Here is a 26,818-nt window from a genome sequence, read left to right on the forward strand (position 1 = left end):
CAATTTGTGTTGATCATGGATCTTCATGTGAAACAGTAATGAACACATTTTGTGCCTGGAGTGATTTGATCAGCTTTTAAGCAATGCTTCCCCAATGTTAACTTGGCAGGAACCAACTATTTGCCTTGTGTTCATGGGAAAAGACGGCAGGAGGAGATAGGACAGTGCTGAAGTGGTGGGCTTAGGAATCATACTGCAGCAAATTGGATGAAGCTGAAGAAAGGGAGTGGAAGTATGCAGCTGGAGGCTCTGTAAAACCTTAAAGGTGAGGAAGCCTTGCTGCAGACAGTTATTACCTTTTTTTAAAATATAAATTTCGACTACCCAATTCTTTTTTTTTACAATTAAGGGGCAATTTATAGTGGCCAATTCAAATACCCTTCACATCTTTGGGCTGTGGGGGTGAGACCCACACAGACATGGGGAGAATGTGTAAACTCCACATGGACAGTCACCTGGGGCCGGGTTCGAACCCGGGTCATCAGTGCCGTGAGGCAGCAGTGCTAACCACTGAACCACCATGCTGTTCCCAAATATTCCCTCTTGTTGCTGACCTGCAAAATCTATTGCACACATAATCATAAAACTGCTCAGTCTTGGGATTTTGTGTTTTCTTAATACCAACAGACCCAACACTAAAACATTTTATCGAGGTATTTGTGATTTTATAACAATAACAGAAGAAACAGTGTACATACAAATATAAACATAGTGTAAAGGCCATCTTCCTCTCTCACAGGTCCCACCTTTCTTACACACTAATGTAAGCTAAACGCCCTCCCCCCCCCCCTCTGTTGACGGTTAATTTTCTTTAAAGAAGTCGACGAATTGCTGTCACCTCCGGACGAACCCTGACATTGACCCCCTCAGGGCGAACTTGATTTTCTCCAGAGAGAGAAAGCTAGCCATGTCAGTGAGCCAGGTCTCTAACTTCGGAGGCTTTGAGTCCCTCCAAGCTAATAGTATCCGTCTCCGGGCTACCAGGGAGGCAAAGGCCAGAACGTCTGCCTCTTTCTTCTCCTCGACTCCCGGATCCTCCGATACTCCGAAAATCGCCACCTCTGGACTCGGTGCCACCCTTGTTTTTAACACTTTGGACATGACATCCGCAAACCCCTGCCAGAATTCCCTAAGCTTCGGGCATGCCCAGAACATATGAACATGGTTTGCTGGTCCTCCCGCACACCTTGCACACTTGTCCTCAATCCCAAAGAACCTGCTTATCCAGGCCACTGTCATGTGTGCTCGGTGAACGACCTTAAATTGTGTCAGGCTGAGCCTGGCACATGTTGCGGACGTGTTGACTCTACTCGATGCATCCGCCCAGAAACCATCCTCTATCTCTCCTCCTAACTCCTCTTCCCATTTGTGTTTCAGCTCCTCTGTCTGCATTTCCTCTGACCCCATGAGTTCCTTGTAGATGTCTGAAACCCTCCCCTCTCCTACCCAAACTCTGAAAACTACCCTGTCCTGTATCCCCCTTAGTGGTAGGAGCAGGAAGGTTGAGACCTGCCTGTTTAGGAAGTACCGCGCCTGCAGGTACATAAACTCGTTGCCCCCCGTCAAATGAAATTTCTTCCCCAACTCCCTCAGGCTGGGAAAGCTCCCCTCTATGAACAGATCTCCCAGCCTCTCGATCCCTGCTCTTTGCCATCTCCGAAACCCTCCATCCAGCCTCCCTGGGGCAAACTGATGATTATTGCAGATTGGAGACCAGACCGATGCTCCCTCTGCTCCCACATGTTTCCTCCATTGCCCCCAGACTCTCAGGCCGCCACCACCACGGGGCTGGTGGAGTACCATGCCGGCGGGAGCGGCAAAGGCGGCGTTACTAATGCCCCCAAACTCGTGCCCTTGCATGATGTCACCTCTACTCGCTCCCACACTGACCCCCCCCCCCCCCCCCCCCCCCACCACCAGCCACTTCCTAATCATGGCTATATTTGCCGCCCAATAGTAATTGCTAAAGTTCGGCAGCGCCAACCCGTCCTCCCCCCGGCTATGCTCCAGCATCCCCTTTTTTACTCGTGGGTTCTTGCCCGCCCATACAAAGCCAGAGATCACCTTCTTTACCCGTTATAAAATGGTTCGTGGAATAAAGATGAAGACTGAAAAACAAACCGGAATCTCGGGAGAACCGTCATTTTCACTGTCTGTAGCCTCCCAGCCAGTGATAGCAGGAGCATGTCCCACCTCCGGACGTCTTCCTTCATTTGGTCCACCAGTCGAGTCAAATTTAGCTTGCGTAGCCGTTCCCATTCCCGTGCCACCTGAATGCCTAGATACCCAAAGCTCCCCCTACCACTCTAAACGGCAACTCCCCCAGTCGTCTCTCCTGCCCCCTTGCCTGGACCGCGAGCATCCCACTTTTCCCCATGTTCAATTTATACCCTGAAAACCGGTCAAATTCCCCCGAATCCTCATAATTTCTCCTATCCCCTCTAGTGGGTCAGAAACATATAGGAGCAGGTCACCTGCGTATAGTGAGACTCTGTGTTCCACCCCTCCCGAACAAGCCCCTTCCAACCCCTTGAGGCTCTCAGTGCAATTGCCAGCGGCTCTATGGCCAGCGCAAACAACAGTGGGGAGAGGAGGCATCCTTGCCTCGTCCCCCGGTGCAGCCTAGAATAGCCCAATGTCAACCTGTTCGTCCGTACACTCGCCACAGATGCCTGATAGAGCGGCCTAACCCAGTCGATGAAGCCCTGTCCGAACCCAAACCGCCCCTGCACCTCCCACGGATAGGTCCATTGCACCCGGTCAAAGGCCTTCTCTGCATCCATTGCGACCACTACCTCTATGTCCCTACCCTCTGGGGACATCATGATCACATTCAACAGTTTTCTAATGTTGGCCACCAACTGCCTGCCCTTAACAAATCCCGTCTGGTCCTTCCCAATCACATCCGGAACGCAGTCTTCTATCCTTGAGGACAAGATTTTGGCCAACAGTTTGCCGTCATTATTTAAGAAGTTCGGTCTGTAGGACCCACATAGCTCCGGGGCTTTCTCCCGCTTCAAGATCAGTGAGATTGTGGCCTGTGACATCGTCGGGGGACGCACCCCTTACTCCCTTGCCTCATTAAATGTCCTCATCAGCAGCGACCCCAGCATCCCAGAAAACTTTTTATAAAACTCCACTGGGTACCCATCCGGTCCCAGGGCTTTACCCGACTGCATGGCCTTCAGCCCTTCTGCTATTTCTTCAATCTTGATTAGGGCCCTTCTACCAGCCCTTCGGGAACCTCAGCCCCCTCCCCCCTAAGAATTGCCTCATCCCTTCCGGCCCATCTGTGGGCTCCGACTCATATAGCCTGCTATAAAACTCCTTGAACGCCCTGTTAACCCCTGCTGAATCTCCGACCAAGTTCCCGTCTTTGTCCTTCACAGAAGTTACTGTGAAAATCCCTCAGTCGCCACATTCCGGCGCCTGTTCGGGTACACTGAGGGAGAATTCAGAATATCCAATTCGCCTAACAAGCACGTCTTTCGGGGCTTGTGGGAGGAAACCGGAACACCCGGAGGATACCCCCACGCTGACTCCGCATAGACAGTGACCTAAACCAGGAATTGAGCCAGGGTCCCTGGCACTGTGAAGCAATGGTGCTAACCACTGTGCTACCGTGCTGCCCCACGGTTTAATGAATAGTGGAGAGGGTAGAGAAGAGCGAAAGACCAGAGCTACAAAATTGGAGGGAACATAAGGCTGGAGAGGATTACAATGTTAGCTGAGGTGAGTCCTTTGACTGTGTGGTAGCGGTGGAATGGATACGGAAACAAAAGGTTTTTAAATGGGTTCAGGAAGCCAGCAAGAACAAAGATGATGCATAATTGGGGCTTAGTTCAGAGTGGGTTATGCCTGGTTAATTTCTGGATGATTTGGAGTTTAAGGCAAGTGGAAGTTGGGAGACGGAGTAAAAACGTATTGGAGAAACTGAGTCAAGAGGTGAAAAGAGTTTTGATGGCAGTGTGGGAGTAAGGCAGAGAACATGCAGGCACGTTGTAGAGGTGATAGTCATCTTGACAGGATACGAGTCTTTCTGGGGCCCGAAAGCTGCTGATTTACTTTTTAAGTAAATATTTAAAATCTGAGCGTATTTTCTTTCTCTTTCTCCCTTTTGTTATGCATTAGTTAAGAATGTTACTCGACATGAGATTTCTTTTGAAGCACGCTTGTTGACAATTTAAGGTGATTGGAATTCCTCACTGCAATGCTTCAAGCTGCTCTTGCAGTGGTTGGTCCTGAGACATCCCAGATTGTCCTCTGCTGTGGCAGGCCCTTGGTTGAATGAATAAGGAAGACTGTCAGATGATATGATATTTTTACTGTCTTTGCTACAGTAAGGGGCCAAAAGAACACATAACTTCTCAGTTTCCCTTTGCATAGAGTACTGGTTGAAGTTTTTCAGTGGTGTGGCCTTTATTAGATACTTGGAAGCCAAACTCGCTGCAAATACAGCTTATGATGAGGCCCTGTTGGGGAGCAGGACCTGATTTTCCACACTGTTTCTCTTTTGCACATGGAATTAAATAGGTTCACAGAATGAGGAAGATAATCTAACATTTGGAATTGAAACAATGTTAACAAGCGCACCTACAGTTGATGAAACAAATGCTGCAAAGGCATTCTCAATAAGGTTTAAAAGCAACAAAGCACTGGAATTGATTACAGACAGATTAACATCACAGATTATGTTCTCCATGAAGCAGAGCTCTGTGGATGGGAGTAAGAAACAATATTGTAGGATCAAATAATTTTGCACATACTATAGTGATAAATACAGTATTACAATATCCTGCAGAATAGCATTTTTTAAAAAATAAACATTTTTTTGAGGTTTTTTTTGGCATTGTAACAGCAACAAAATCAACAATGTACATAACAAGGAAAATATTAACATAGTCCAAATACCGCCTCCCTCTCCCACAGGTCCTACCATTGCTTACCCCCCTAATCTACTCTAACCTAACCCCCCCCTTCTGCTGACGATTAATTCTCTGCGAGGAAGTCGACGAATGGTTGCCACCTCCGGGCGAACCCTAACAGAGACCCTCTCATGGCGAACTTAATTTTCTCCAGACAGAGGTAGCCAGCCATGTCCGAAAGCCAGGTCTCCGATTTCGGGGGCTTTGAGTCCCTCCATGTTAGTAATATGTCGAGTTGACCCTACCCGACGCGTCCGCCCAAAGGCTCTCCTCACAGCTCCTCCTCCCACTTTTGCTTGAGCTCCTCGGTCTGCGTCTCCTCCAAACCCATAAGCTCTTCAGATATGCCCTAGATGCTCCCCTCTCCTATCCATCCTCTAGAAACCACCCTATCCTGAATCCCCCTTAGCGGGCAGGAGTGGGGAGGTTGGTACCTGTCTACGCAGAAAGTCTCGCACCTGTAAATATCGAAATTCATTTCCCCCACCAATGCAAACTTCTCCTCCAGCGCCCTCAAAGTCGGGAAGCTTCCTTCTATAAACAAGCCCCCATCCTCTCAATCCCTGCTCTCCGCCAAATTCGGAACCCCCCGTCCAACCTCCCCGGGGCAAACCGGTGATTATTGCAGATTGGGGACCACACCGATGCCCCCACATGTCTCCTCCACTGCCCCCAAACTCTTAGGGCCGCCACCACCACTGGACTGGTGGAGTACCGCGCTGTTAGGAACGGCAGAGGCGCTGTTACCAACGCCTCCAGACTTGTGCCCTTACAAGAATCCGCCTCCATGTGCACCCACGCCAGCTCCTCCTCCCCCCCCCCCCACTTGCCCCCCCCCCCCCCCCCCCACTTGCCCCCCCCCACACACACAGCCCACAATAATCATTGATCCGCTTAAAAAAGGACCGCGGGATGAAGATGGGGAGGCATTGGAAAAAGAATAGGAATCTCGGGAGGACCGTCATTTTTACCGATTGAACTCTGCCCGCCAAAGACAACGGGTGCGCATCCCATCTCATGAAATCCTCCTTCATCTGATCCACCAACCGGGCCAAGTTCAATTGATGTAGCCTGTCCCAATCCCTCGCTACTTACTGTCCCCGACCACTCTGAACGGCAGTTCCCCCAGTCGCCTCTCCTGACCTCTCGCCTGGACCACAAACATCTCGCTCTTCCCCATACTGAGCTTATACCCCGAAAACCGGCCAAATTCCCCTAAAATTCACATAATTTCTTCCATCCCCTCCATTGGGTCTGAGACATACAACAGTAGGTCACCCGCATACAGCGAGACTCTGTTCACCCCCCACCCCGGACCAGCCCCTTGAGGCCCTCAGAGCAATTGCCAGCGGGTCTATCGCCAGCAGAAACAGCAGTGGGGAGAGGGGGCATCCCTGTCTCGTCCCCCGGTGCAGTCCGAAATAGTCCGAAATCGTCCTGTTTGTCCGTACACTTGCAACCGGAGCCCGGTACAGCAACCTAACCGAGTCAATAAAGCCCCTCCCAATCCTGAACTGCTCCAGCACCTCCCATAAATAAACGCACTCAACCCGGTCAAAGGCTTTCTCCCCATCCGTTGCGACCACCAACTCAACCTCCCTACTTTCCGGGGGCATCATGATCACGTTTAGCAGTCTTCTTACATTGGCCACCAGCTTGCCTGCCCTTAACAAACCCTGTCTGATCCTGTACTATAACGTCCGGTACACAGTCCTCAATCCATGAGGACAAGATTTTGGCCAGAAGTTTGGCATCTACGTTCAACAAGGAAATCGGCTTGTAAGACCCACATAGCTCCAGGTCCTTGTCCCGTTTCAGAATGAGCGAGATCATGGCCTGTGACATGTTCTAGGGCAGAACCCCTCTTTCCTTAGCCTCGTTCAAGACCTTCGTCAGCACCGGCCCCAATATTCCGGAGAACGTTTTACAGAACTCGGCTGGGTACCCGTCCAGTCCCTTGGCCTTGCCCGACTGCATGGCCTTCGGACCCTCCACTATCTCCTTCAGCCCGATCGGAGCCCCCAGCCTTTCTACCAGCTCTCCATCCACCTTCGGGAAAGTCAGCCCATGCAAGAAGTACCTCATCCCCTCCGGCCCCGCAAGGGGTTCCAACCTGTACAACCTGCTATAAAAGTTCCGAAAGGCCTTGCTTACCCCCGCCGAGTCCCCAACTAAGTTCCCATCCCCATCAATAACTTTCCCTATTTATCTAGCTGCCTCCCTCTTTCCGAGCTGTTGTTCAAGCATCCTGCTGGCCTTCTTACCGTGCTCGTAAATCGCCCCCTTCGCCTTTCTGAGAGTTCCGCCTGTAGCCTCTGGCGTTCCCTTAAAAGCCCTGCCTCTGGAGCCTCCGCATACCTCCTATCAACTCGTAGAATCTCTTTTACTAGTCGGTCCGTCTCTGCCCTATCCATCCTGTCCCTGTGAGCCTGGATCGAGATCAGCTCTCCTCCCACCACTGCCTTCAGCGCTTCCTAGACCACCGCTACTGAGACCTCCCCCGTATCATTTACCTGCAGGTAATTCAGCATGCACCTCCTCGGCCTCTCGCACACCGCTTCGTCCGCCAATAGCCCTACATTCAACCTCCATTGCGGGCGCTGCTTGCTATCCATACTAACCTGCAGATCCACCCAGTGCGGAGCATGGTCCACGATCGTAATCGCCGAGTACCCTGTGTCCACCACCCCTGCCAGTAGGGCCCTACCCAAGACAAAGAAATCGATCCAGGAATACACCGTATGTACTTAAGAGTAAAAAGAAAATTCCTTCGCCCTCGGCTGCCTAAATCTCCATGGATCCTCCACCCCCCCCCCCCCCCCCCCCCCCCCCATCTGCTCCATGAACCCTTACAGCTCGTTTAACATTGCTGGCACCTTGCCCGTTCTCGAGCATGGCCGGTCCAGGCCTGGATCAATAACCGTATTAAAATCCCCTCCCATGATCAGCTTGTGCGAGTCCAGGTCCGGAATCTTCCCTAGCACCCTCTTTATAAAATCCCCGTCATCCCAATTTGGCACATATACATTGACCAGCACTACCTTCATCCCCTGCAGCTTGCCGTTAACCATGATATATCGACCTCCCACATCCGAGACTATTCTTCCCACCACAAATGCCACCCGCTTGTTAATCAAAATCGCAACTCCTCTACTCTTTGTATCCAGCCCGAGTGGAAAACCTGACTGATCCAGCCTTTCCTCAATCTGACCTGGTCCACTACTTTAAGGTGTGCCTCTTGCAGCATTACCACTTCCGCCTTCAGTCCCCTCAGGTGCGCAAAGACACATGCCCTCTTTACCGGCTCATTTAGCCCCCGAAGGTTCCAGGTGATCAGCCTAGTTGGGGGGCAAAGTGCCCCCCCCCCCCGCCGATCAGCCATCCCCTTTCTTGGGCCGGCCTCCAGCCCATGCGCCACGCCTCCTCTGGCCCGCCCCTCAGCAGCCCCCACCACGACCCCCTCAGTGTCCCTCCATCGAAGTCACTCTCTCGCCATTCCCCCCCCCAGCAGCAACATTACTCTAAAACCCAACCCATCTAGTAAACTAAGCATATATACACCCCACACTGCTTCCGTGAGCCAGCTCACCCAGCTAGCTTGGTGGCACCCGCCCCTGGCGCCAAGAATTCTCCCACCTATTGTTCCCTTGCTCCCCTCCCCCTGCTCATATAAACAAATACCCTTGTCTTTTTTTTTTAATAAACAATTTTATTGAGGTAGTTTTTGGCTTTATAAACAGTTACAGACATCATCAGAAAGAAAGCAAAAAAAAGGCAAAAATGTGCAAACATCCATGTACTTTCAATACTTCAATCATAACATATTGCACAAGCCCGCTCCTCTCCCACCGGTACTACCCGCCATATTTTCCCTCCTACTCTACTCTACCCCCCACCCCCTGCTGACGCTCACTCTCCCACAAAGAAGTCAATAAATGGTTGCCACCTCCGGGCGAACCCCTGCACAGATCCCCTCAAGGCGAACTTAATTTTCTCCATACCCAGGAAACTCGACATGTCCGCAAGCCACAACTCCGTCTTCGGGGGCTTCGAGCCCCTCCACGCCAATAGTATTCGTCACTGGGCTATCAGGGAAGCAAAGGCCAAAACATCGGCCTCTTTTTCCCCCTGGACCCCCGGGTCCTCCGAAACCCCAAACATTGCCACCCCTGGACTCATCACCACCCTTGTTTTTAGTACCCGGGACATGACCCCCGCAAATCCCTCCCAGTACCCCCTCAGCTTAGGGCATGCCCAAAACATGAGCACGTGGTTCGCTGGTCCTCCCGCGCACCTAGCGCGTTTGTCCTCTATCCCGAAGAATTTGCTCATCCGAGCCACCGTCATATGGGCCCGGTGAACGACCTTAAATTGAATCAGCCCGAGCCTAGCACATGTCGCGGTCGAATTTACCCTACTCAGGGCCTCTGCCCACAGCCCATCCTCCATTTCCCCGCCTAGCTCCTCCTCCCATTTAAGTTTCAGTTCCTCTGTCTGGGACCCTTCCTCCCTCATGAGCACCTTATATATACCCAAGACTCTACCCTCCCCTTCTTCCCTCCTAGAGACTATTCTGTCGAGGATCCCCATTGGCGGGAGGCGTGGGAAAGATGGGACCTGTCTACGAACAAAGTCCCGCAACTGTAGGTATCTAAAATCATTTCCCCTTACCAACCCAAATTTCTCCTCCAAGCTCCTCAGACTCGCAAAGCTCCCTTCCAGGAACATATCACCCACCCTTCCCGCCTCCGCCCGCTGCCATACTCGGAACCCCCCATCCATACTCCCGGGGGCAAGCCGATGGTTGTCGCAGATTGGCGCCCAGACAGACGCCCCCATCTCCCCCACATGCCTCCTCCACTGGCCCCATATCCGCAGGGTCGCCACCACTACCGGGCTGGTGGTGTACTTGGCCGGCAGCAGTGGTAGAGGAGCCGTGACCAGGGCTGCCAAGCTTGAGCCCCTGCACGAAGCCGCCTCCACCCGCTCCCAAATAGATCCCGTACCCACCATCCACTTCCTTATCATAGCGATGTTGGCCGACAAATACCCTTATCTAACAGTCCCCAAACAAACACCAAACAGCATGGAAACACAAAAACAAAAGCGGCACCCACCGAAACTCAAACAGGCACGTCTCCATCCCACGAAAGTGCACATCAATAAAAACAAAAAGGATATTGTCAACATCTACCGAGAAAAAGAACCCAAAAATGAAAAATCGACTTCCCCCTCCCCCCCCCTTTTTCCCCAAACAGAGCTCCAAAAACAGACACAAAACAATAAGAGAAGGCATAACCAATTTAAAAACAAAATCCAACACAAACCAAGGGAGAGAAAAGAAAAAAACACAGAAAAATAGAAAAAAGGGGCCCAATATAGGCCAACAAGTTGTCTCAAAGCCCAAGAGTTCTCCGACCCCCACCAGTCCTTTTCTTTTAGCAAAGTGCAGCGCCTCATCGGGCGACCCAAAATCGTGATGCTGGTCCTCATGCGTGACCCAAAGACGCGCCGGATACAGCAGACTGAACTTCACCTAAAGAAAATAGCTTTGACTTGGTTAAAGCCTGCCCTCGTCCTCGCCACCTCCACACTCAGGTTCTGGTACACCCGCAGGATGCTGTTGTCCCACTTACAACTCCGCGTGCGCTTGGCCCACCGAAGAAAGCATTCCTTGTCCAGGAACCAATGGAATATCACCACCATTGCCCTCGGAGGGTCCCCCGCTCACGGCTTCCTAGCAACCGCTTGGTACACCCTGTCCACCTCCGACGGTTGGGGGAATGCCCCCTCCCCCAGCAGATTTTCGAACATACCGGCAACGTATGCCCCAGCGTCTGCTCCCTCAGCCCCCTCCGGGAGCCGGACAATTATTAAGTTCTGCTGGCGGGACCGGTTCTCAAGGTCCTCCACCTTCTCCTGGAGCCTTTTCTGCTGTTCCCGAAGCATCCCCACCTCCAGCACCACTGCTGTTTGATGCTCCTCCTGTTCAACCAGCGCCTTCTCCACCTTCTGAATCGCCCGATCCTTGGCATCCAGTCTGCTCTTTCACCGATCAATTGATTCTTTAATCGGGTCCAAACATTCCCGCTTCTGCCTGGCAAAGCCATTCTGAATGGCCTGCAACACTGGGTCCGTTGGTCACTGCGCTGCCACCCCAGGGGTCCGGCCCTCGGCCATACTGTCTCCCGTTGCAGCTTCAACACAGCTCGTAACTGACTTCTTATCTCTGCCCTTTTGTGCACTTCTGGTCCTTTTCTCCATACACTGATGCGTGGAAATGGTGCCCAATTGCCTCAGCCTTCGAATTTGCCGTTTAAAAACGGAAAAATGTCCGGGGGTAAGGTCCAAAAGTCCGACTAGAGCGGGAGCCACCAAATGTGCGACTTACTCCTTCGTAGCCACCACCGGATGTCCCAGAATAGCACATTATTATCGGTAAAGCTCTCTTTTCCTTATGCCTGACCCCTTTGTGTTTCTAGCTTTGTATCATAATATTGCAAAATTCTGCACTATTGTCATGTTGCTGAGCTGCACAGAAAACTAAAGTCTCACTCTAATGGCAGTTACAAAGAATGGGAATGATTCAATCTCCAATACAAAAACTTGTAAACAATACACAACCGTATGAATTATGAAAAACATAATTTGGCACTTTTAAAAAATTGTATCATCTCCTGAGGTTCACATCTAAATTAATACTTATTGTTCATTATCCAAATCCCAAGTGTATTCCTGTTTCACAATACACTTTCAAGAATTGCGCGCTGTACAGCAGTTGCTGAGTAATTACAGACTTGCCACATATTCTATAGGTACTGTTTAGACGTAAACATAGTTTGTGTTACTGTAAAGCACTTTAAATTTGAGAACCTAAATATATATTAAACTAATAATTTGAGGCACCTTAGGCTGTGAGAAGATATTCAAGGTAATATGCTCTTGGGGATCAGAAGAGGCAGCATACCCAAAGTATTAACCCATCTTTTATAAAATTGCTTATCAGTTGTGAATTTTGAACAATTTAAGCAACAGATTCTTTGATTTACAGAATGTTGTGTCACTTTAAAGTTTCTTCAGATGCCTGTCCTATGAATGATATTGAGTTTAGATAAATAGTTTATTCACATGAAGTATTCAGTAGTCACATTTTGACTTCATGGTAAGTTGAGGTTTGGCACTGTTTTTCATGCTGCCTTTTAATTCTAAGTGATTGTACTTTTGTCTATTTCTACGTAACTAAATTTGAGCAGCAATGTTTTAACACCAATAATTCAAAATTAAATCTCAATCTCAGAGAACCTACTATGAGCCGTGGAGGATGGAGGAAACGTGCCAGCGAAGGGGATGGCTGGAGAGAATGGGTATGTCCAGCATAAATTTACCTTGTTTGTAAATGTATCATTTTATTTTGTTGCCCAGACAAAAGAAATTGAAGCATGTGTTAGCCAAATAAATAGCAGTTTCACTTTTCTTTGTCAGCCAGATTCAATTGGAAATATTCTTTCTTTTGAGTCAGAAGATTGTGGACTCTGAAGTCCCACTCTAGGCCATAGAATACAAAAGGCTAACACCCATGATCAATATGGATGGAGTGATATATTGTCATCCTGTTAAATCAGTTATCCCTCTACATAGAATGGTAGAATCCCTATTGTGCAGAAGGAGGCCATTTGGCTCAAGGATACTTCACTGGCACTCTGAAAGAGCACTCAACCTAAGCCCACTCCCCCACCCATCCCTGCAAACCCGTAACCTAACCTACAATCTTTGGACACTAAGGGGCAATTTCACTTGGCCAATCCAGCTATCTTGAACATCTTCTGATCTCTGTCCATCCAAGGCTAAATCTGCTTCACACCTACTGAAGAATGTGCAAGTCTCTCGAGTATGAAAATAGGAGGATACAATAGCTTAGATGACAAATCTGGTAAAGGGAGACAACTCAATGCATCAGCATTTATGTTATCTTCCCCTGTTCTGTACATTATATTGTACAGATACACTGACAAAGTAAGTGCCCAATGCTGTATTCTTGCTGAGGCCATGGAGAAATAAATTTCGGCTTTCGGTTGGTACGTATGGTAAACGAACAACCATAGAGGTACTGATGGACTCTTTTCACCTCGATGTTTTGATCATTGGGTGATCATTTAAAATACTGTAGCACCATTCAGACAACAGCATTAAAACTCCTGGTGTCATAGTGTGTATTTCTACCTCAGCCAACAGCAAAATAAGAATGTTTTTTCTTCGCTAGTTAACAAGATCTTGTTGTGTGTACTTTAACCTACATTTTCAAAGTAATTCATTGTGCGAAGTGCCTTGAGACATTTCTGAGAATTGTGAGCAGGACTATGTAAATTAAGATATTTTGTTTTTATTCATGGAAGCCGTTGCTTGTTAAGAGTAGCATCAAAATAGACCGGTAAAGTTGAAGGTTCTCAAAATCTTCTGAATTGCTCCTAGGGTGGCTACATGGCAGCAAAGATGGACAAACTGGAAAGACAGTACAAATCAGAGACTCCTCTTCAACAAGAAAATGAAGGGACAGCATCGTGTATTTTCAGAGGTGTTGCAATTTATGTCAATGGTTACACAGGTACGCAGTGATTTAAAAGTCTGATTCAGAGGTAGCTGTAATGTTTCAGAAAACTCAAATCATTCAATCTGTCTTCCTGTCAGTGGGTTGAAAGTCAAGTAGTAACTTATTTCAATAGAATTAGTTTCAGTGAACATTTGCAAGAGATAATGTTGCTAGGATAAATAAAACTCTGTGCTTGTGTAGTTGTCCAGCCCTAGAATGTTAAATCAGCCCTGATTCTCGCTACCTTTAAATTGTGTTATGTTTCAGAGCCAACAGCTGATGAGCTGCGAAGGCTTATGATGCTGCATGGAGGCCAGTATCATATGTACTATTCGAGGTCCAAAACCACTCACATTATTGCCACTAATCTTCCAAATGCAAAAATCAAAGAAATCAAGGAAGAAAAAGTGGTTCGGCCCAACTGGATTACAGACAGGTTAGTCAATATTTAATTCCCATTATGTTTTGGTGCAGAGAAACTGTACTAAGTGCAGGAAACTGCAAAGGTGTCTTATTGCAGCCCCGTCCCCGCCCAGGAGGTTGACTCGCAGCAGATTTATGTTTCAGCCAGCTGCAGTGTAATGCCAACCTAAGTTTACATGAGTTGCCAGCAAGATAATAATATTGATTTATATTAAATATTAAGATTTAATGCATAGACTTTTTGTGACAATGAAGAAGTAGAAATGCAACATCTATTTGTTGCTACTTTTTTTTCAAATATATATTCATAAAATTTGTGAAAGTACATGACAAAACATTTTACTTCAAAATTACAGGAAATGCTATAAAATTCAACACGTCTCCTTACAGCGTATTTCACACTTGTGTCTCAATCCCAATCCATTTGTAATGCTCTTGATATTTACAATATACATTCCATGTCAGCTTGAGGGCTAAACTTCTCAAATTATAAATTTTCAGTGCAATAGAATTCAATTTTTCAACATGTGGCATGTTCCATATTGAGGTGTCTCAATACAATTTCAATACTCTTGCTATTTGTAATGTACATTCCTTTCTATGTGTTACTATTTCTGCAATAGACACCCAAATTCTAAGTATGTTTTGTTACTATCACAAGTTTAGTTATCCCTATGTTGTGAAGATTGATGTTATTTTTAATATTTTGCAAATATGGTGGAATTCTGTAAAGAGTGTGTGTGTCTATGATTAATAAAACTGCATGAAGGCTAAAAAAGACAAATTGTTTGCGAGAGCTGAGAGATAAAGGGTAAAGGTGCTAGATGCGTGCATTTGTAAAGACAGGCTATGATGAAGTTGCATTTACAGGTAAATAGGTTGGGTTTTAAAAATTTGTATCAGGAACTGGGTAGGGACTTGGCTTTTCAGCCGTCAAATTTCAGTGGGGAGTTTAAGCGACGTTTACAACTTACAAAGGTTTAATAAGTTAATGAGAAGATTATTACATTTTATTTGACCCAAAAGTAGAAGTAATAGGGAAGCATGGAAGATTTTAATATTCTGGGAAAGTTGAGTTCAAAGAGGTGCTGAAGAGAACAGAATCGGAGACAAAAGTGGTAGAGGACATTTAAGGAAGGATGTTGAGCTAAGTTGTATAGCAGTGTGGGGGAGATGTCTTGAGATCAGCTCTGCTAGAACGTGTGAAATTTGAAACAGCCATCCAGTTAAATCAATATTTGTTTTCAGAAAGCAGTGTTTCTGAACATTCATGGATTTCCACAGCCAAGTGGAAGATTGTGAGGAGTTTATTAATTTTATTAAAGTGACAGTAGGTTTTACCTTGGGGTTTTTATAGTTAAAAAATCTTTCATACTTATAAATGTCTACGGCAGCTGTTGCCAAGAAGGTATTAACTTGTGTTTTTTTGGGGGGGAGGAGTTGTCAGACTATTTTAACTGTGCAACTTTAATCTGATCTGGTTAAGTTTTTTTTTTCTTGCACATAGAATCCCTACAATGCAGAAGGAGGCCATTTGGCCTATCAAGTCTGCACTAAGCCTCTGAAAGTACACCCTACCTAGGCCCGCAAGCCCGTAACCTCACCTAACCTTTGGACACAAAGGGGCAATTTAGCATGGCCAATCTAACTAATAAATATTTTACTTTTTTAAAATGCTAAACATGATACTAGAGTTCTGTGCTTCTGGGATTAGTTGCTTTTCCCCCCCTCGTTTTTCAAAATACAAAAGAAAGGCTATGATCAGTAAGGAGGCTTCCCTGTGGGATCTAGCTTGCTCAGCAAATAACATCTGCTGTGGTTAACAGTGCTCCTGTTTTAGTTGTGCTTTGTCTTCATTTGCTTTCACTGTGTTAACTGCAGGTCATGGGAGTAGCATATCTGAATTACATTAGCATTTCTGTAGCACAACTTTCAGATTATATTGACGCATTTACATATTATTTTGAAAAGAGTACATCAGTTTGAGGCTTTAATATATATTTTATAAGAAAGCAACATCCTAATGAATTCTAGCATATTTGCTAAAATATTTTGCTTATATTTGAATGGTCTCTATTTTATTGAAAGCGTGTTAAAAACAACATCATTTGCACTCAGTTAAGGAAAATGACACGCAGTTAAGGAAAATTGTACATTATCTCCGAGTTCCTCCTCTTGTTTTGGTGCCTTATTTGTATTATAATTATAAATTATAGTCAGGCGGAACGGTGGCGCAGTGGTTAGCACTGCTGCCTCATGCCACCGAGGTCACAGGTTCGATTCCGGCCCTGGTTCACTGTCGCTGCGGAGTTTGCACATTCTCCCTTGTGTCTGCATTGGTTTCACCCCCACAACCCCACAAGATGTGCAGAGTAGGTGATTGGCCACACTAAATTGCCCCTTAATTAGGGAATAAAAATAATTGGATACTCTAAATTTATTTTTTACATTTTTTTTTAATTATAGACTGTAAATTGTAGCTTTTACAACTAATTATGCTTTACGAAAAAATGTCATTTTAAATGGTGAGATGAGGAGAAACTTCTCACTCCATGGGCTGTGAATGATTGAAATTTTGTATCCGAAGATACTCAATATAATCAAGGCTCCTAGTGATAGATTGTTGAGGGTATTGAGTGGCAAAGTGAAATTGAATTTTAGGATCAACAATGATCTTACTAAATGGTGGAGCAGGTGCAAGGGGCCGTATGGGCTATTGCTCCTATCTCATATTACTTCCTATGACCGAAAGAGTAATTTTTAATTGGTTAGTTCGGGTCTCTTGTGTTTATTTGTTCATTGTTGCTGAGGGAATATTTTGTTGTGTTAACAAAACAAAATAGCTGTTTGTACTTTTAAATTTCTGTTTCACTCTAGTTTTGTATTTGTTCATCAAGATATGTCAGTGCTGGGGAATGGAAACTTTTTTCCATTTTGATGTTTATTTCATTATCAAGTACTGCCAGGTGTTAAGGGCCAGGGTTTAGAGAATCACAAAGTGTATCATGGAGTTCACCTGACCCACAACTTTTAATAGATTGTGGTATGGGGAGCTCACGGCCCACTCTACAGGTGTGGTACAACAGAAATGGAAAAATATTTTTTAAAGCAAAACAATGTTTATTCTATGAACTCAAGTTAACCTTTTTATAATATTCAGTGAACATCTTAGCAACCATTAATTCAAATACAACCCCCCAAAGAATACAACACTAAGTAATGCTTAATAACTTCCCCAACAACATCCAGAACATCACTCTGACATCATTGCAGTAGTAAACACCCATTTCTTGAAGGTACCCTCACTACAGATATTTATATAAACACCCATTTCTTACTCTCACATGACACAGGTCAGTTGTTTATCGCATAGCTTGACCATAAGAAACGGGAGCAAATTCAGGTCACCCTCGGGTTCTAGTTTCTCCTACTAATGGCAACATCCTCCGTGTCCACTCTATCTAGGCCTCTCCGTATTCTATAAGCTTCAATTAGATTCCCCCCCTCATCCTACTAAACTCCATTGAGTACAGACACAGATTCCTCAACTGCTCCTTATGTGACAAGTCATTCTTGTGAGCCTCGTCTGGACCCTCTCCAAGGCCAGCACACCCTTCCTTACATACGGGGCCCAAAACTGCTCACAATATTTCAATGGGGTCTGACCAGAGCCTTATACAGCCTCAACAGTACAACCGTGCTCTTGTATTGTACTGTCCTCTTGGCATGAATGCTGTCATTACATTTGCCTTCCTAACTGCTAACTGAACCTGCATGTTAACCTTAAGATAATCCTGAACTTGTGTGCTTCTGATTTCCGAAGCCTTTTCCCATTTAGAAAATAGTCTATTCCTCACGTTTTTAGACATTGTATTCCATATGCCACTTCTTTGCCCACTCTCCTAGCCTGTCCAAGTCCTTTTGCAGCCTCCCTGCATCCTCAACACAACCTGTCCCTCTACATATTTTTGCATCATCTGCAAACTTAGCAACAATGCCTTCAGTTCCTTTTTCCAGTTCATAAGATATTGGAGCAGAATTAGGCCATTCGGCCCTTCTAGTCTGCTCTGTCATTCTATGGCTGGCTGATATACTCCTCATCTGCTACCTACAGTGTTACAGACCAAGAGCTGGATTGCGAAATCAGCCAGAGCATCTCCTCCCTCAAACACATGACCTCTGAGTGGGAGTAGGTAATTTAGTCACCCGAGCCGAACACCCTCAATGTTATCATGGCTGATCCCACCCTGGCCTCAACTCCACCGTCCTGCATAGCCCTTTAACCCATTACCAATTAAAAATCTGTCTAGCTCCTCTTTAAATTTACTCACTGTCCCTGTACCACCGCACTCTGGGGTAGCGAATTCCACAGATTCACAACCCTTTTGGGAGAAGTAGTTTTTCCTCATTTCTGTTTTAAATTTGCTGCCTCTTATTGGCCTAAATTGTTCAATCTCTCCTCATACGACAAACACCTCATCTCTGGAATCAACCTAGTGAACCTCCTCTGAACTGCCTCCGATACCGCTACAGATTTCCTCAAATAAGGGGACCAAAACTGTGCACAATACTCCAGGTGCGGTCTTACCAATGACTTGTATAGTTGCAACAACACTTCCTTACCTTTATACTCAATTCCTTTTGCGATAACCGCCAACATTCCATTTGCTTTCCTTATTATCTGCTGCACCTACATGCTTGTTTTCATGCACAAGGACACCCAGACCCCTCTGCATCGGAGCACCCTGAAGTCTCTCTCCATTTAGATCATAAGTTGCCTTTCTATTTTTTTGACCAAAATGCACAATCTCACATTTATCCGTGTTAAATTTCCATCTGGCACATTTTGGCCCACTCTCCTAACCTATCTATATCCATTTGTAACATTCTTATTTCCTTATTGCAACTTACTGTGCCACCTATTTTTGTGTCATCTGCAAATTTGACTATAGAACCTTCTATCCCTGTATCCAAGTCATTAATATAGTTTGTAAATAGCTGGGGCCCAAGAACTGAACCCTGTGCCATCCATAAAAAGACACATTTATCCCGATTCTCTGTCTCCTGTCTGTCAGCCAGTCTTCTGTCCAAGCTGATAAATTACCCCTAATCCCATGTGATCTCACCTTGTGAATCAACCTGTGCAGCACCCTATCAAACGCCTTCCGGAAATCCAGATATGCTACATCTACAGGATTGCCATTATCCACTTTGCTTGTTACATCTTCGAAGAACTCAAGCAAATTAGTCAAACATGATTTGCCCTTCATAAAACCATGCTCACTCTGATGGATAGCGCCTTGGCTTTCCAAATGTCCTGATTTAAGTCCTTGATAATCGATTTTAACAATTTTCCAACAACAGGTGCTAAACTAACTGGTCTGTAATTTCCCACATTCTGCCTCCCTCCCTTTTTGAATAAAGGCATTATGTTAGCATTTTTCCAATCCACTGGAACCTTTCCCGTCTCCATGAATTTTGCAATATGGATCCACTATCTCTGCTACCTCTTTTAACACCCTAGGATGTAGGCCATCAGGCCCTGGGGACTTGTCTGCCCTCAATCCATTTCCCTATTGATGCTGACTGTTGCAAGTTCCACCCTTTCTATTATCTCTGAATTGCCCATTCCTATAGGAATAGTACAAGTGTCCTCCACCGTGAAAACTGAGGCAAAGTATTGATTTATCATCTCTGCCATGTCTGTGTTCCTCACTATTAACGCACCAGTTTCATTTTCCAAGGGGCCAACATCCACCTTAGCGACTCTCTTCCCTTTTGTGTACCTGCAGAACCGTTTGCTATCCGTTTTGATATTCTGTACTAGTTTTTTTCATAATTTACCTTAGCTTTTTTATTACTTTTTTAGAATCGCTTTGTTTATGTTTGAAAGTTTCCCAATCTTCCAGTCTGCCACTGGCCTTTACAATATGATATAACTTAGTTTTTGTCTTTATAATGTCCTTGACCTCCTTGTTTAGCCATGGATGTTTTTTTACCCCTCTTCCCATCTTTCTTCCTCACTGGGATATATTTTAGTTGTGAAGAATTGAGTATCTCCTTAAACAACTGCCACTGCCTTAACTATGAGGTGATTAATTAATCCATCCTCATTACAAAATACCAAATCGAGAGTTGCGTCATCCCTGGTTGATTCCCCAACATACTGTTCCAGGAAACAATCTCTAATGCATTCAATGAACTCTGCCTGCAGGCTACCCTTGCCAATTTGATTCCCCAGTCTATGTGCATATTAAAATCACCCATTATTATTGCCGTACCTTTCTTGCAAGACCCCAGTATTTCCTGGTTTATACTGTGCTCCACTGTAGACCTGCTGTTTGGGACCTATAGATTACTCCTGCCAAAGACTTCTTCCCGTTGTTATTTCTTATTTCTACCCAGATAATTAATGGAAATCGTGAATAGTCATGGTCCCAAAACTGACTCCTGTGAAACACCACTAGTCACTGGCTGCAATCCTAAAAAAGACATTTTTATTCCCACCCTCTGCCTTCTGTCAGTCAGCCAATCCTCTATCCATGCCAGTACTTTACCCCTAGCACCATGGGCTTTTATTTAATTAGCAGCCTCCTGTATGGCACCTTGTCAAAGGTCTTCTGGAAATCCAAATAGATCATGTCCACTTGTTCTCCTTTGTCTAACTGATTTGTCAGACATGGCCTCCTCTTGATGAATCCGTGCTGATTCAGTCCTATTTTACCACGCACTTATATGTACTCCGCAATCTCATCCTTAATAAGATTTAATAAAATCTTACCAACAACTGAAGTCAGGCTAACTGGTCTATAATTTTCTGTTTTCTGCCTCCCTCCCTTCTTAAACAGGGGTGTTACATTTGCCATTTTCCAATCCTCCGGGACCCTCTCTGCCAGTGATTCCTGAAAGATCACCACCAATGGTGGTACCAGCCTCCCCGGACAGGCGCCGGAATGTGGCGACTAGGGGACATGCTTTTTCTTTTGCTTTTATGCTGTTCTTGACTTCCCTTGTCAGCCTTGGTTAATTTGTCCTCCCATTAGCATGGTTCCTCCTCCTTGGGATGAATTTCTGTTGTGCATCCCGAAGAACCCCATAAAACCTCTGCCATTGTTGTTCCACTCAGTCTTTCTTGCTAGACTCCCCTTCCGGACAACTCTGGCCAGCTCCTCCCTCATGTCTTTGTGGTTACCTTTTACTTAATTATAAAACCATTTCATCTGATTCCAACATCTCTCTCTCTCAAACTACAGGGTAAATTCTATCATATTGTGGTCAGTGCCCCTTAAGGGTTCCTTCATCTTTATTTCCCTAATCAGGTCTGCGTCATTACACATCACCAAATCCAAAATTGCCTGTTCCTTAATGGGCTCTGTCATAAGCGGCTTCAAAACCCATCTTGTAGAAATTCCATAAATTCCTTTTCTTGGGATTTGCTCCCAACCTAATTTTCCCAGTCCACCTACATATTGAAGTCCCCCATGGTTATTGTAATTTTGCTGTTCTTGTATGTCTTTTCTATTGCCTGATTTATTTTCTGCCCCATGTCCTGATTACTGCTCAGGGGCCTGTACATAACTCCCATCAGGGTCTTTATTCCTTTGCGATTCCCCAACTCTACCCACACAGATTCCAACCCTAAATCGCTTCTTGCTATAAATTTAATTTAATTTCTTAGTAACAATGCAACCCCACCCCTTCTGCCCATCTGCCTGTCCTTTCGATAGGACACATATCCCTGGATATTTAGATCCCAGCCCTGATCACCTTGCAGCCACATCTCTCTGCTACCCGCAGCATAGGACCCGCCAATTTCAGTGTGCTCAATGAGCTCATTTACTTTGTTTCGTATACAATGCATATTTAGGTACAACACCCGTACCAGCCCGAACAGGCGTGGAATGTGGCGACTATGGGCTATTCACAGTAACTTCATTTGAAGCCTACTTGTGGCAATAAGCGATTTTCATTGTCCCCTTTTTTTGCTGTGTCTGAAGTTAGATTCCTGCCACTTTCAATGCTCTCTGTTCTGGAAACTTTACTAACCTCTCCTGAGTCCTCGGCCCCTTTAACTAGTTTAAAATCCTCATCATTAACCTGCACTCCTACCTTCTCCTTTAACTTTGATTTTTTAGTTTTCCATACAACTGAACCCCCTCCCCGCTATATAGTTTAAAGTCCTAACTACAGTTATGCGATTTGTCAGGACTCTGGTCCCAGCTTGATTCAGATGAAGACCGCCCCATCGGAACAGCTCCCACCTTCCCCAGTACTGTTGCCAATGTCCATTGAATACAAAACCATTTCTCCCACACCAACCTTTGAGCCAGACATTTACCTCTTTTTAGTTTGGTTTTTAATTTAAGTTTCCAGCTGGTTTTTAATCTTTCTAACCTGTAAAATATTTCTCCCTTGTTACTTTGAACTGAAAGTACATTAAAGTAAAGTAGGTAATATAAATTAGCAGTTACTTACCAGCTAAAGAACTTGCCATTTTCCTATGGTGTTACTCTTTATTTTTCCCACTGTTTATGGTGAGCTCCTCCCCCACTGGTTAGATCTGCTACTCTCCCCGGGTCCACTACTCTCCCCGGGTCCACTGCTCTCCCCAGGTCCACTGCTCTCCCCGGGTCCACTGCTCTCCCCGGGTCCACTGCTCTCCCCGGGTCCACTGCTCTCCTCGGGTCCACTGCTCTCCCCGGGTCCACTGCTCTCCCCGGGTCCACTGCTCTCCCCCGGTCCACTGCTCTCCCCCGGTCCACTGCTCTTCCCGGGTCCACTGCTCTCCCCGGGTCCACTGCTCTCCCCGGGTCCACTGCTCTCCCCGGGTCCACTGCTCTCCCCGGGTCCACTGCTCTCCCCGGGTCCACTGCTCTCCCCCGGTTCACTACCCTCCGTGCTGTTTCTGGCAAAGCTCCTTATACTCTGGAAAATTGCAAGTTTATCAAATAAACTCTCTGACTTCACAGTCGATGACACAAATTGAGTACCAGAAATAGAGGATGACCGTTGGCACAGAAAAGGTATTGGAGAAACATGACACACTAAAATCCGACATATACCCAAGGCCTGACGGTCAATGGTTCTAAAACACATAGCTGCAGAGCTACTGGATTTGCGGGTTATGATTTTCTGCAATGCCCTAGATTCTAGTGCAGTTCCAATGAATTGGAAGTTAGCAAATGTAACTCTGCTATTTAAGAAAGGAGGGATTAGAACAGTGAACTACTTTCCGGAAGGTTAACACATTGATATCGGGATTTTTGCTCAGCAATAAAGAAGGCGCTATTGGAGTTGGGGGGGGGGGGGTGGGTGTCTGGCCTTGCCAAGTTTAATGAATTACTACTGGGCATCAAATCTAGCCGTAGTAAGGAAGTGGGTAGTGGAGGAGAGGTCGGTAAGGGATCAGATGGAGTAAGCCTTGTGCAGGGGTACTAGTTTGGAGTGGCTGTTGATGGCACCTCTGCTGTTCTCGCTGGCCAGGTAGTCCACAAGTCCGGTGTGGTGGCGGCCCTGAGGGTGTGGGGACAGTGGCGACAGCAGTGAGGCTTGAAGGGGCCTTGGTTTGGGCTCCAATCTGTCGGAATTACAGGTTTGCTCTGGAGGGACTGGACGGGGGATTTTGGGGTTGGCGGCGGGGTCGAATGGTTTGGGGATTTATTCGTGGAGGGCAGCTTCCTGAGCTTGGAGGGCTGGTAGAGGAGTATGAGTTGCCCTGCGGGAACGGGTTCCAGTACTTACAGGTACGGAATTATGTGAGAAAACAGGTGCCGTCCTTTCCTGATCTGCCGCACCCGGGGTTCGACAGTAGGACAAGGTGCTGTCAAGAGCAGGGGTTGGAGAGGGCAGGGTATCAGAGGTATATAAAGAATTGATTATTGGGGGACTTCCGGTAGCGGCGATGAGCGAGTAGGCCGCGCATTCGGTGGCTCTCACTCCGGTGGGAGTTGTGGACCTGGTTCCCCGGTTTTTGCTGAGCGCTGGAAAGACGGCCACGGAGGGGCTGAGTAACGGGCAGAGCTGCATGGAACCACAGGAGAGCAGGAAGCAGCGAAAACGGAAAAGAAAAGGACAAAGGCAAAGTGCACTGGAGGCTGACCCGGGAGCAAAGATGGTGGACCTACGCACCTCGTACCCGACAATCCAGCTAGCGCTGGAAAACATGCTGCAGGTGATTAAGAGCAGTTTTGAAGAGCTGAAGCGCGATAACTTGGACCCACTTCAGAAGGCAGTGGATCAATTGAACCAGAGATTGGATGCCCAGGACCAAAAAGTTAAGGAGCTGGGGGAAGCGGTGGAGGAGCAGGCGGACACGCAGATGATTGCGGCGCTAGAAGTTGATGGGTTGAAGGAGAGGCAGAGGAGACTGCTGGACAGAGTAGAAGAGCTGCAAAATAGAGCCCGCAGACAAAATCTGAGGATCATCGGCCTCCCGGAGGGGGCTGAGGGAACTGATGCCACAGCGTTTGTGGCTGACCTGTTGCTGCAGCTGGTGGGGGCTGACACCTTTCCGCCGGAGCTGGAGGGGGCACATAGAGTACAGGCGAGGCAGATGCGTCCGGTGGGTTCCCCCCGTCCAATGGTGATCAGGTTCCACAGGTTCGTGGAACAGGTGTTACAGTGAGCAAAGAGTGCTAAGAGCAGCACGTGGAATAGCAGTGTTCTTCGCATCTATCAGGACCTAAGCCAGGAGGTGACCAGGCGTTGAGCAGCCTTTAAACAAGTTAAGGAGGGTTTGTTTAAAAAGCACGTGAAGTTTGGTCTGCTCTTCCCAACACCACTACTTCTCTGATCCCGAAGAAACGGTGGACTTCGCGAGGGATCAGGGGCTGGTCCCGCAAAAAGGACCCACGGGCTCAAGCTAGAGTCCGAGAGTTATTGTCTGGGGGGATGCCTACTGTGCCTGGACTGACGATCGACTGTTTACTCCTTTAAAGGTGCCTTGTGTTGTATTTTTGGCAGCTTTTGCCTATGGGGTGGGGGTGGGGAGGAGATTCCCCCTCTCGCTTTTTTTTACCTTTTGTTGTGCTCTTTTTGTTTGTTGGAGCCTTCACTGTAACATAAAGGTGGCCGGTAAGCAATGGGGATTAAAGTTTTTGGCTGTTGGTTTTTATGTTTGTTTTGGGTAGGTGTTATACAGGTACTGTGTTACTGCGTTGTTACTTTATTAATGATCAGAAAGGGATGTGTGTTAACACTTATCTGTTTACAGAGTTGGAACTGTATTACACCTGGAGCAGCTTCGCTTTGCTGTTTGATGTCCCCATCTCGTTTGATCTTTCCCATTGTGAGACTGCTCCAGTAGGTCAGATCGGGGGATGGTGTGCTGATGAGTGGGGAGATGAGGTCGGGGAAACAATGGGACTGAGACAAGTGGGCGCCGGAGGGATGAGTCATCGGGCTAGCAGATTGGCTAGTCAAGGGAGTCAGGTGGGGGGTGTGTATACAACCAGTTGATGGCAGGGGTGGGGTTATTGGGAGATGTTGCTTTAGGGGGGGGAAGGGGGGGATGTTATTCTGCTGACGGAGGATTCTGAAGTAGGTAATGGAGAGGAGGTCGGGAGTGGAATCTGCCAAGAGGCGAGCCAAGAGAGGCGCGGCACATGGGCCGGGGGGTGGGCCCAAGAGGGGTTATGATTGACTGGCGGGGGTGGGGGGGGGGGGTGTGTGTGTGTGTGCCGTGTGACCCCCCCAACCAGGCTGATCACCTGGAATGTCAGAGGACTAAACGGGCCAGTCAAAAGGGCACGTGTGTTTGCGCACTTGCGGGCACTAAAGGCGAACGTAATTATGCTGCAGGAGATACGTTTGAAAGTGTCTGACCAGATTAGACTAAAGAAGAGCTGGATCAGCCAGTTCTTCCACATGGGCTTGGACTCTTAAGTCCAGGTGAGTAGCAATTATGATCAATAAGCGGGTTCAATTTGAGGCAGAGGGCGTAGTCGCAGACGACGGGGACAGATTCCTTATGGTAAGGGGCAAGCTGGAGGGGAGGAGAGTGGTGCTGGTGAATATATATGCTCCGAACTGGGACGATGCTAACTTTATTAATAGAGTGCTGGGGAAAATCCCAGACCTAGACTCACGCAAGTTGATTATGGGGGGGGACTTCAATACGGTCCTCGACCCGGGTCCAGACCGGTCATGTCCCAGAACGAGTAGGCTCCCAGCAATGGCAAGGGAGCTGAAAGGGTTCATGTAGCAAATGGGGGCAGTAGACCTATGGAGAGCCAGATGGCCGACGGGAAGGGGATATTCACTTTACTCGCATGTCCACGGAGTATACTCTAGGATCGATTTCTTTATCATGAGTAGGGACTGTGTAAAGGAGGTACAAAATACGGAATACTCGGCGATCACTATTTCGGAACATGCCTCACATTGGGTGGTCCTGCAGGTCTGCAGGGAGAATTACCATCGCCCGCAATGGAGGTTAGACGTAGAGTTGCTGTCGGAGGTGGGGATATGTGAGAGACTGCGGAAGTGTATGCAAAATTACCTGCAGGTGAACGATATGGGGGAGGTTTCAGAAGCGACTCTGTGGGAGGCGCTGAAGGCAGTAGTGAGGGGGGAGCTGATCTCAATTCGGGCTCACAGGGATAGGACGGACAGAGCATAAATGGATAGATTAGTTAAGGAGATCCACCGGATAGACGAGGAGCATGCGGGGTCCCCGGGGGAGGACCTACTCGGGGAGAGACGGAGACTGCAGGCGGAACTGGGAGTGTTATCCACGAGTAGAGCCGTGGAGCAACTTAGGAAGGCAAGGGGAGTGGTGTATGAGCATGGGGAGAAGGCTAGCAGATTGCTGGCGCAGCAACTCAGGAGGAGGGAGGCGGCCAGGGTGGTGGACGGGAAGGGGAGCAGAGTGGAGGACCCGCCA

General features: G+C 47.1%; 1 protein-coding gene across 1 annotated transcript in view; it reads left to right on the top strand.

The window, feature by feature from the left end:
• Nucleotides 1-26,818, top strand: part of rev1 (REV1 DNA directed polymerase) — a 209,009-nt gene that overhangs the window by 19,047 nt on the left and 163,144 nt on the right. Inside the window, exons 2-4 of the mRNA XM_038817781.1 lie at nucleotides 12,223-12,289; nucleotides 13,395-13,527; nucleotides 13,780-13,948. Coding sequence (XP_038673709.1) covers nucleotides 12,233-12,289; nucleotides 13,395-13,527; nucleotides 13,780-13,948 — 359 coding nt within the window. The 5' untranslated portion in view covers nucleotides 12,223-12,232. The remainder of the gene's footprint in view (nucleotides 1-12,222; nucleotides 12,290-13,394; nucleotides 13,528-13,779; nucleotides 13,949-26,818) is intronic.

Source organism: Scyliorhinus canicula, chromosome 14 (assembly GCF_902713615.1).
Source record: "Scyliorhinus canicula chromosome 14, sScyCan1.1, whole genome shotgun sequence".
Classification (NCBI taxonomy): domain Eukaryota; kingdom Metazoa; phylum Chordata; class Chondrichthyes; order Carcharhiniformes; family Scyliorhinidae; genus Scyliorhinus; species Scyliorhinus canicula.